Source organism: Schistocerca nitens, chromosome 11 (genome assembly GCF_023898315.1).
Source record: "Schistocerca nitens isolate TAMUIC-IGC-003100 chromosome 11, iqSchNite1.1, whole genome shotgun sequence".
NCBI classification, from domain to species: Eukaryota; Metazoa; Arthropoda; class Insecta; order Orthoptera; family Acrididae; genus Schistocerca; species Schistocerca nitens.
In genome coordinates this window covers 72,800,535-72,813,060 of record NC_064624.1, presented here as the reverse complement: position 1 = coordinate 72,813,060, position 12,526 = coordinate 72,800,535, and the positions used below count along the sequence as shown (strand labels likewise).

Here is a 12,526-nt window from a genome sequence, read left to right as displayed (position 1 = left end):
CCTAATTTTTACTTATGCATGAAGGCCACGATATACATGAAAGAAAAATGCGCAATTAGCATAAATTACAATATATTCTTTAAAACTAACAACTTACAATGCGAAACGGCCGTTGTAGCGTTCGTTTTCTTCAAGGCTAGACCAGAGAGTTTGTGTAATAACGCTGGTTTGTTGCACCAGCGAGTAAAACAACAATTATGTTGCTATGCACATTCTATACAGTTATCTTATCGAGAATTTTGCTTCGTTATTATTTCATTTCATTACAAATTACAATTCTGCCTATTAATTACACGCGCATTTTCAGAGTCCCCGTGTGATATTTTCAATCATGTACAGTTTAACAATTTTATTTTACTTCGTTTTGCGTTCGACTTGTCGTCGCACGATTTAATATTTTGTACCACGTATGGGTACAGACATAGGAGTTAGTATATGCAGCCATCTCGAATGTATGGAATGTATGTGTCTAAAATGTTAGGATACAGGGATCTGGCAGTAGTGGCCATTGCGCCTACATGTCTAAAAACAGTAAACAATTTTATTCTCACAGCACTCGGTTTGTACATGTGGGTAATAACACCACATGACAAAGAAATACTTTAAATGAAAGGATGAGAACAGTCACATTATAGATCCAATATTACCAATTCCTGACAGAGGTTTATTTCTAATTTTAAACCATATACTCATATGGGCCACATAGGGATATTCCAAAGGATTTTAAAACCATGAAATTTCAGAAAGTAAATGTAATGTTAAAAATTGAAAAAAGAGATTTCAACAGAAGCACAAGAAATCAATTGTAGTCCGCAGTCAGAACTCTTTTAAGGGGACATTGTACATGAAATTTGAGAAATTTGACATTTTCTGTTTTCTACTCCATAATGTACTTTGGACTTTACCCAATATTTTGGTGTATAATACATTAAAATCAGACAATTGTGGGACCTTCAAATAATATTTTGAATGTTGACATGTGTCAAATTTCGCAGCTGCATATATACTGCCACAGTTGAGCAGTCATATCTTGAGACCTACACAGTCTAGAAGGCTGTGAATGGCTTCGTTTTGTGTCTACTGCTGCGTCTCAGGAGTTGGCATTGCGAATAAATCATTCCTTTGTTTCTGGTATTATTTTTTTAAGTAGTGTAATTATCGGTTATTTCTGCAGTAAGGTAACGTCAATTGCTTTTATTTGTAAATAAAATGACTAAGCGTAAAAGTAACTTGAAGAAACGCAAATTTGCGGGTAACAGATATGTGAGACCTGCATTTTCTTTTGAAGTACTTGAAAACACGTGTGCTAGCAGTGACGGCAACCACGATAATGTTTCTGAAGTGACCACGCTCCCTAGTGCATAGAAAAGGAAAGTAACTTTAGAAACGAGTTGGGTGGATGCATTTCACACTTAGTTCTGTAAGATAAAGTGTAACTGTGTTTGTGGTGTGTGTGTAGGACATGTCACGGAAAGGATGGGAACGTGGCTGCATAAACCAAAAACCAAGCTAGATAACACAAAACTGTCTGATGACAAGACAATAAAATGTGCTGGAATACTAACGGACAAAGTAATTGATGAATTACAGTAATATTACGAGAAGGCCATTAGAAATAACTGTGAGAATTTAGAGAAGATGAAAAGGGCTGTGTGGAGCCCTTTCATTCATTGACTGTCAACCTATGAGAAGACATGTCATGCTTTGTATCTACCAAAAGCTTGGTGTAAATGTAGGCAAGCTGGATTTTATGGCACCCTGAATGAATTTACACATAAACATTCTCTTCCTTCAGCAGTAATGGAGGCAATCAAATCTATTTACAGAGATTTGGCAAATGCTGAGCTACTAAAGAAATGTTTATACGGGAAGACCCAGACTGTGAATGAGTCCCTCAACAATGTTGTGTGGTACCGTGTGCCTAAAAATGCATTTGTTGGCATTATGACGCTAAAGTTAGCAGTGTCTGATGCTGTAATAACTTTTAATAGTGGAAACTGTGAAAGACTTAAGGTTCTGGAGAAGTTAGGGGTAAGATTTGGACAGAACACAGCTAAAAGACTGTGGGAACTGGATGAGCTTCTTGTACATGAAGCAGAGTTAGCTGCTCAGCAAATGACAAAAGAAGCAAGAAAGAAAAGGAACAGGCAAGCAATGGGCTGTTGTGACACTGAAGAAGACAGAGAATATGGGCCAGGGCAATTGTAGTGCATAAAAGATGCAGAAATGTAAGTCTGTGTAAACCTCAATATCTCTGAACTACTTTCAATAAATTACCCATTTTCTAAAATGTACTGATGGTAGACACATGAAATTTTCACAGCATGCCAAGTGTGAGATTCAAAAACAGATGGAGCAAGAATAATTAAAAATTCTGAGTTGTTTTGTTTCTATGTTCATTTATTTACAAAATTCTGTCAAAAATTGAGTGTTTAGAAAAAAAGATAACATGTCCCACAATACAATTTTCGTAATAATTCTAGTTCAGTGTATCTAGAAATGTGCGTTCAATAATTATCGAAAATCGTAAGTTGGTGTCTTAAAAAGTTTCCAAGATAATGGGTCACAAAATTCGATAATTTAACATTGGCAGCATAGGACATACAATGTCTCTTTAAAAGAAAACTGGCCCAGTAAGGAACAAGCCACAGGACAAGCAGGTTTTCTTGAAGGGAAAGGAACTTGTGAACAGATCCTCAACATAAGACAATAGAAAAATCGCGAGAGTTCTGTGTTCCTGTTTTCATCTGCTTCCTTGACTATAGGAAAGCCTTGACTGTGTTGTTTGGGAAAAGCTGTGGCAGGTGCTCACAGAGTTTGGTGTCCCACTCCACTTGATAGCACTGATCAAAGGTCTATACAATAATCACTTTGCAATTGTAAAGACAAGTGCTGACACGTCGGATTCCTTCAGAGTACCGAAATGTGTGTGACAGGGTCGTGTCCTATCCCCAGAACTGTACAACATCTATGCAGAAAATGTCATTAGGAAAGCTCTTGATGATTGGACCAAAGGCATCTCAATTGGTGAGAAAACTATCAGTGACCTTCGTTTTGCTGATGTCATTGTGCTTTTAGCCAACAGCGAAGATGAACTTGCTGTGCTACTAACAAGATTAAAGGACATTAGTTTAGCATATGGATTAGACATCAACCTCAGCAAGTGCAAACTCATGATAATTGATCGAGAAGAATAGATCCAGCTCACAGGCTGATTAAAGTAACTGGAAATCGTACATTCCTTCACCCATCTTGGTTCAACCATCTGCAGCACTGGAAGTTGTGAAGTTGAGATAAGAAGACGGATCACACTAGGTTGAGTGGCTATGAAGAAGCTCACCAAGATTTGGCAGAGCAGAGCAATAACAAATAGGATAAAGACCCAACTAGTTGAACACTCGTGTTTTCTGTCTTCTTTTATGGTTGCAAAACATGGACACTCAAGGCCAGAGACAAACAGTGCATCGACGTGTTTGAGCTTTGGTGCTGATGTAGGATGCTACACACAACACCGAAAGAAGAACAAATGTGTCCATTATTGAACAACCCGATATCTCCAGACGCCTTTCTTTTCGAGTCACCGAAACAATTCTCCAGTTCTTTGGCCATATTGTGAGAAGAGATGGAGAAAATCTAGAGAAAATAATTTTCCAAGGAAAGATCGAGGGCACGAGTCGAAGAGGAAGAGCAGCGAGTAGAAGGATAGATCTTTAGCAGGCAGTAAGGACGCTGGCAACCGTCCGAGATGGAGACACTTGGTTCACGGGTGATGACGCTCAGCAATGAGCACAATGACTTACGATGATGAAGGAACAAAAAAGATGTTTAAGAGATCACCCATATTTTCTTTTTTCTTTTTAAGGCCTTCAGTAAATTAGATCATTATCATGTCAACTGAGGCATGTAAAGGGTGATCAACAAAATAATTACCAAAGGCATTTTTTAAAAAAAATACCATGTATGTACTGGTCCACAAGAGGACACACACAAGTGGGAATGCTAGTGACCCCTAGTTTACACTTTCATCTGTATACAGACAAAGCAAATACATTTTCTAAAACAGAGCAAGAATCATTAGTCTTGCACTTGTGTTATTATTACAGAGTACCAGACAACTACTGAACATTTCTCACTTAATAAAATAAGACCCATGAGTTACAACAAGAAATTTTGATTTAAGTTTCTCAGAACTCGGATAAGAGGTGGTGCCAAACAAAGTTTACAAACGGGCGCAAGCACATATCAATGAACATCGCAACTGAAGCAGTCTTAGATTCCAGAAAAACAATACATATGTGGTGCTTATTTAACACAAAAACTTAATTTAGGTAAGAACCGATTGAGAAGGACCCCTCATATGACAAATCACAGTCCCCAGGCATAGACAACCCGATGTCGCAATGTTAGAGAGACCCCAAACACAAGGTGGTACAAAGAGGCTCGCCATTTTCAACCGGCACCCTTATGAATGCAGCAGTGAAGATGATGGGCGACAACGGGTGGATAGGCAGTCTCACTAGCACAGGCCGCTGGCACAGGAGGAGGAACAGCCATATGGGATGCCCCTCACGTGAAGCTCTGTCTCACTTTGTCCATGTTCAGGACAGCGACCATCTCTTCCACACATTCCTCTGCACTCTGCCAGTGCTCCCGTGTTCCACTGCCCAGCTTGTTCCTCGTCCATCCCAAAACTCCCCGCATGTTGTGCTGTGTCTGTACTTAACACCTTTTGAGGGCCAAAGATGCTTTCTCAGAAATTGGCATGGTTAAAGCATTACTGCATGAAGACTGCTCACTCGGGGGTTCTCCTGCTGGTTCAAATGGTTCAAATGGCTCTGGGCACTACGCGACTTAACTTCTGAGGTCATCAGTCGCCTAGAACTTAGAACTAATTAAACCGAACTAACCTAAGGACATCCCACACATCCATGCCCGAGGCAGGATTCGAACCTGCGACCGTAGCGGTCGCTCGGCTCCAGACTGTAGCGCCTAGAACCGCACGGCTACTCCTGCTGGAATAGTTGGTTTTACCAGTCTGGCGACTCATTTGATAACAAAAAAAATGAGAGAATACCGCAAGTATTGGGATATAACGTTTTGGTGGGGGCCATATACTGAACCTCAGGATTTTGAATACACGCTTACGTGTCTGCTATATTGTAATCCCTTACCTTTTTTGCAGAAAAATGTCAGCAGCGTAGGCAGAGCAACGAATCTTTGGTTTGCTGAGAATACAAGGGTGATTTTAAAAGTTCTCAGAACAGAATAGAAAAAAGTATTTACATCACTGAATCTTTTTTTACTTTCCAACGTATTCTCCTTGTACGTTAATGAACTTGGCCAACTATGTTCGAGAGCCTTGATCCCATCTCGAAAATGACTTTCCTCAAGGCCTGCAAAATAGTTCTCAACTCCAGCTTTCAGTTCTTCGTTTGAAGTGAATCTTCGTCCACCAAGAAAAATTTTAAGTTTTGGGAAGAGATGGTAGTTTGACGGAGCCATATTAGGTGAATAAGGCGGCTGTGGCAACAATTCATACCTTAATTCGTGTAATTTTGCCATGGCAACGGCACATGTATGCGTGCATGCATTGTCTAGATGGAAGATGACTTTCTTCCTTGCTAAACGTGGCCTTTTTACTCATATCTTTTGTTGCAATTTGTCCAGGAGATTAGTGTAGTATTCTCCAGTAATTGTTTGTCCACTGGGATGATAATCTACCATCAGAATCCCCTCCGCACCCCAGAACACAGATGCCATGACCTTTCCCGCTAGATGAATTGTCTTTGCTTTCTTTGGTGGCGGAGAATCAGCATGTTTCCACTGCTTTGATTGTTGCTTTGTCTCTGGGTTATAGTAGTGCACCCAAGTTTCATCTCTGGTCACAAACAGGCGCAAAAAGTTTTGTTCGTTTCTCCTAAAACGGTTCAAACATCGTTCCGATATGTCCATTCTCAAGCGTTTTTGATCCAATGTCAAGAGTCACGGCACCCATCTTGCAGATAATTTTTTTCATTTCTAATCCTTCAGTTAAAATGTGATATACCCTTTCAGATGACAGCTGGCAAGAGTGAGCAATTTCACGCACTTTCAATCGGCGATCCTCCGTGAGTATTTTGCGCACTTTTGCAATGATTTTTAGAGTAGTGACATATTTTTGACGACCACTGCGCGGATCACCATCTAAGCTCTCCCGACCAGATTTAATTTCATTTGCCCACTTGGCAACAGTTGAATATGAAGGAGCAGACTCGTCCAGTGTAATTTGGAAATCGACATGAATGTCCTTTCTTTACGAAGTACTCAATCACTGCTCGAATCTCGATTTTTTCCATCTTCGCAAATCATTACTCGGGAACAACAACAGAGCTACGTCACCGCCAGAGCTCTCTTCCAAGAACACTGACGTGGCACGTGTTTACAGGCAGCAGTCCAATGAATACCACGTGAACCGCTCATGGTGATTCCGAGAACTTTCCATACCACCCTCGTATTTCCTGCCAGTTATATACATTGTATAGATTTGAGGACATTGAGGGAGTTGGAAATGACAGGCCATTCCTAAGGATGAATCCATCCCATCTGCTGTGTTGCCTTCAAGAGTGCATGTAATTCTACGTCGAGTATAGTAGATTTGTTTGGTAATCGAATCCTGAGGACATACTCTAGGAATACAAATGAGCAGCAGAGAAGTTTCTCCTTCTTGTTCATATCCGTCAGTATCACCGCACAGTTACCCTGCTAATTCGAAAAGTCGTAAAAAAAAAGACAGAAAATCACGCAATTTTGCTATACCTCAGTGCTTAATTTCTAAACTTCTAGGTTCCGGGACGCGCCCCCTTCTACCACCCCCCCCCCCCCCCGGCCCCCGCCGGCCACAGAGAGAGTGATAAGTTTTTCAAGGAGAAATCATTTTATAGAAAATACTGGTCTGAAGTTCAGGTTTTTAAACCATAATATCTTATAATCAAAAACATAACACCACAGTATAAACAACAGCTGCCAGCGCCTGCCGCCGTACCAGTGTCACTTTGCTGCATAGTCCTCCTTCATACGTATTGGCACAAGTCGGTAGTCTTCATGACTATGTCATCATGTTTTCAAATGCTGCGAGCCGCAATGTTCGAACAGTTGCTTTGTAGCTACTCTATGAACGTGTGTTCAGTATCAATCAACAAGGCATTTAGTGGGTAATGATGATGAAGATATTCCTGCTCCATCTGGGTCTCGTACAATTCCGATTTCCCACGTTTCACGAAACGTTAATTCCGTGTGCATTTTGTACCGTAGCAGCTGATCGTTGCATCGCGGCTGAGTTGATGACAATGCCAGATAAAGATAAAACATTCCCCCTCCCCCCTCCTCGCCCTGAGGCTGCCGTAATCTTCCTCCTCTCCTTTCCTCTCCTACCCACATCATGTTACACTGCCATGGGGAAAGACTATACAGTATGTAAGACTTTCACGATAGTGAGTGACAAAGAAGTCACAAGTTGTATTTACACAGGTAATAAATAAATTCGCTTCTAAATGTAAAATGTTACTAATAGAATAAAAATATCTATGACTTCTTTTCAAATTCGTAAAATAATAAAGTAGTTTCTATGTTACTAGCCTAAGAGAAAGGTCGTTACTATTAAATTAGACTCTACGTGTAAAAATTGAACTGAAAAACCACTATTGTTGTTTGTAATTTTTGGCGGCCTTGAAACATCTCTACTTCGTGGCGCTGCTGACCGGGCCAAGCAGCAGGTCGCCGCATATGAACAATCGGCACGTAGCTTCAGGATAGTTGTAACAATGGCGGCAGCATCAAAGCAGGTCGCGGCGGCACTAAGACCGCTCACACGAACAGCAGCACACGTTGCCAGTGGTGGCATGCTGATCCGTGCCTTTTGAACGCTCGGGCGCGCAGAGACCCGCTTCTCGGTGGTGTCGTGTAGAGAGGCCTTCTGCACTTAGAAACTCAGTTCCGTCTCTTTCTTTCTGCATCTACTGATTATTTCTCTGTAATCAAACTAAAACATGAAGCGTGCTTGAAAATGCTAGTGAAACTTGCTAAGCATTGTAATTTCGAAAGTAATTCTGAATCTATATGGAACGTACGCCTCATTGCTGTTGTGACGCTGCCCGACGCCAAAACATTGTATTCAAGTATTGTCAGTACTGTCTACCAAATCGCTCAATAAACATTACCTTTTGTTCTGCTCGCGCTATTGAATATACATTATTGTAAACACAGAACACAGGCTATTATGACCCCACAGAAATTAGTTTAAATAAAATTACTTCTATAACAAAACTGTAATGTAGTTAAGTTACAATAAGCCTGACCATAAAAAATGCACCAATGGGTATTGTTTCCAAACGAAAACAATAGTTGTGGAAAATGCCATGCAATTTAAATATTTCAATATCTTGCTTCCTGCAGTGAGCATAACCAAGGAAATGCTTCCTCTGTCTATCGCACAGATTCACACAAAAATAATTTACTCAAATATATACAGAAATTAGTTACTGGAAAACAATTATGAAAATTCAAGGATCGTGGGATTTTGTTGTTAGCAACAGCAGTTAAAGAAAGATCTGATAAAAAAATTACCAATTTGATTCAGAACTAACCATTAAACTGGGAAATTCTGTGACTCTATACATTACGTTATAATAATCAGAAAATCATAAACTCAGTCATACAGATGACAGATTTGTTCTGTGCTGTAAGTCCATACTGTCTTTTAACTGAGAAAAACATATTTCATGAGTAGTCGCTGCAAACTGAATATTTATTTATTGAACCACAAACAGTCAAAAGGGACCTGTTATCATAAATGTTAACACGTTTGATCTAATCTGACCGAAAAAAGTTTTACACCTATAATACATCTTGTAGGAAATTAAATCAACGCATTTCGCATTGGGAGAGAATTATTACAAAAATAAACACGCACTTGAATTAAAATCAGCTTCACAGCGAAGTCGACTATTTCAATCAAGGTCAGAGTTACAACAATCATCCATCTTTGACGAATATTTTACAAAAATATCAAAGCTTCTTGAGTTACATTATAGCTCTGTTAAAATTACTTTTTCATTTCCAATAACATATGCGTATATAAAAAATGCCTTGTACTTTAAACCATTATTTAACAATTTTACTTCAGTGGGCTACATGAAGTAGTTACACTGTTTGAAGCACCAGTGCAGAACTTTAAGAATTCCACATCTCAGTAGATTTTTGGCTCGATTTGTCATTCAACAATTAAAATGCTAATGACCAATAAACTGAATCGGTCAGATTGAGTATCGACCTGTTAACTCATTTATGATGAACTACAAATTTTACCAAATCAAGAATATCACATTAATAATAAATCGTATTCAGTGCTAATTTTGAGATTACAATTTTGTAGTCTGAAATATGAATTTAATTGCCCTTCACTCATAAAATAACAAGTCCTGTCAACATGCAGTATATATCTTTGACCTAAGGGTATATAACTTTGTTTAAATTCTTCCCTTTAAATTATATTACACTTTCAACATAGCATATTAACTTAAAATCACAAACATCTGTTATTCTGACAAGAGTCAGTGGCATATGACCAGTCAATTTATGCAGAATATACGTTGTACATTTATTGTTAAAAAGTACCTTTTTAGGACATTTTGAATTTTAACTGAGCTCATAGATTTATATGAGTTCTTACTCAGTGGCTCAAACGAAGGAAAAAAGTATGCACTGCGAAATTATTTCAAACACAATCAATCACAAACACGATATTGTTTTCATTATACACTTTGTCACTTCGTGCTTTTGACTGTGCAGCAAGTGAAGAATGATATCCCTTCGCCAGGCAAGACTTTACATGACGCCCAGGTTCATATCTAGCTAGAGGTGGTCCCAGACGTCTGATGCATAATAAACTACAAACAGTGCTGATGTAGAGTGAAGATCTCAGTGGTGTCATAAATAAGTTCATTGCAGAAAAGCCACGTTCACACTCCGCATTCGACACTGCAATGCTGTATATTACTGATAAGAATTTTTTGAACGTTGGTGGCTGTACAAGAATAGTTGGTGTTTCTCCGCTTAGTACTGGTTTCAGAACCTGTTTGTACTCCCTGAAGTCCTTTATTATTTCACAAGGGCTATTAATCTTAAATCTTTCACACATTCAAGAAACCTCATTTTCTCTGTAAGTGATCGATATGTTTTTAGGCCAGAATTTGGCGTGAATGATCTTCATGTCATTCATAACAACATCGTAGCTTTCAGATGCATTCACTGTTGATAACAGCCTGGATGACAAATTATTTCTCAAGCTGCGATAAAACTGTTTATCAGAAATCTAACATAAAGTTCGACACATTGAAAGTTCATATTTTCCAGTGCAATGTTAGATACATTTGCATGTTGTCACATTGCATCAACCCGACTTTGAAACACTTTTATTAAAAGTCGTTGTGAGCTTGAACAAGGTTTACACTTGATCTTTGAAACTGTAGCGATAGATCGACCAACTCTTCTGAGGCATCATACATTACAGCTAGGCTGGAAACAAAGATGTATTACAAAGCCCCATGTTTTGACTCCCGTTTCTCGTCCTCTGACATTCTAAAAAATAATGTAATCTTTCCATACTGCTTTTACTGCCAATAAACTGGAGGCCACCCAACGAGTGTCAGGCACACTATTGATTTATAAAATTTCTTGCTCCAAACCTCTAACAACAACTGCCAGCTCAATGCTGTTTTACGGAGAGCAGATGAGAATGTTTCTAACTTTATCCATTAATATTTTAAAGTGATTAATTCCCGCCACTTCTTCTATTGTGATGAATAAGTTTGGAAACATTTCCATCACCTGCTTTGTGAGGCAAAAACTTTTTTCCTAACATGACAGAATCTCCATCGCAAGTCTAAGCGATTAAATGGTATTTCAAAAAGTCATAGCCTAGACCTAGTGATTCTGCTTCAAAAGTTCTTTCAAGATACCAGATGCTGTGGTGTCATTTAGCTCAAAAAGCGTCACAGGGTTTTCCATTCCTGTAAACAAGGTTCTAAAGTATACAATCAAAGCGTTTATGTTTGAAAGGGAAGTGGCTTCATCCAATGAAGTGAAAATTTGGGGTCATTCTTTATTAAATTATTTATTAGATCTGATGTCATCTGGTCAGATATATGAAGCATTATAATAGAGCAAGCAACATTGGAATGTAGTATTCGGCCCATATCCAAACCATTTTTAATTTGGAGATCAATTTCTGTCTCAAACTCATAAAACAATCTATTTAACTTTGCTTGCTTATAAGCTGTGTGAAATACACACTCAGTAACAACTTGTTGTTCCTTTACCATGGAAGAAACTGGGATATGAATATATTTTTCTGTGTTAGTCTGGATTTTGTTCATTATACCAAGAGCTTGAGATGTGTGATGATCAAATAGTTTTTTCCTAAGCGACGTTACTTGATCTATTTTATTTGTCCCATATGAGCTTGCAGTTCCTAAAACCGATTGCTCATTCAGTTTTAACCCTTTCGTTTTGTCAGCACCTGGTGTAGATACATTTCTATAAACTTCACTACCTAGCTTTTCTTTAATAATTAACCACAGGTTTTTAGCTTTATAGCCGTTACATTGTTCGATAGACCAACAATCTGGCTTTTCATCATCATAACAATAATGTTTTGAGTCATGGAGTGCATGAGATTCGAAGTATAGAAGTTCACTGTATTAGCAGAGCTCTATTATTTTCACACACTTGATTTTATTCTCCTCTTCCAGCTCCTGATGCAGTGCAATCCCTCAGTGTCTACAAGAGAGGTCGCAGAATGGTTGGCTTGAGATGGTCACCACCAGTCAACACGTATGGGGATATTGAATCGTTTATTATCACTTACTCTAAAGAAGGCAGCGGCCATAAAAAGAAACTTATAACAGAACCAACATATTGTGGTGCTTGGATTGATCTTTACTGTTATACTGTTTCTGGTCTATCACCAGGAAAGAAATACCACTTTGAGGTAATAAGACTGTACTATTATTATGGACTCAGCCAAACATAAGTTCATCTTTAAAAAGAGTTTGACAAAACATCTTTAGTAAATTGTCCAACATTATCGCAACACTTCTTTTTCTCTCTCACAGTTGTACCTATTACTACCAGTAAAAACTGTGAAACCAATTTCTGCTGCTGATAACACAAAATTTATAACTAATATTCGATGTTATATTCAACCTTACCCATTAATACATTTCTGAAATTAATCAATAAATAGCGGCCGGCCGCGGTGGTCTCGCGGTTCTAGGCGCGCAGTCCGGAACCGTGCGACTGCTGCGGTCGCAGGTTCGAATCCTGCCTCGGGCATGGATGTGTGTGATGTCCTTAGGTTAGTTAGGTTTAAGTAGTTCTAAGTTCTAGGGGACTGATGACCACAGCAGTTGAGTCCCATAGTGCTCAGAGCCATTTTCAATAAATAGCGATTTTCATATATGAAATTTATAATCTTCAAAGTAGAAATTTA

General features: G+C 38.8%; 1 protein-coding gene across 1 annotated transcript in view; it reads left to right on the top strand.

Annotated features, from left to right (window-relative positions):
• LOC126212940 (uncharacterized) overlaps positions 1-12,526 on the top strand; it is a 483,964-nt gene that overhangs the window by 400,629 nt on the left and 70,809 nt on the right. Inside the window, exon 21 of the mRNA XM_049940457.1 lies at positions 11,787-12,025. Coding sequence (XP_049796414.1) covers positions 11,787-12,025 — 239 coding nt within the window. The remainder of the gene's footprint in view (positions 1-11,786; positions 12,026-12,526) is intronic.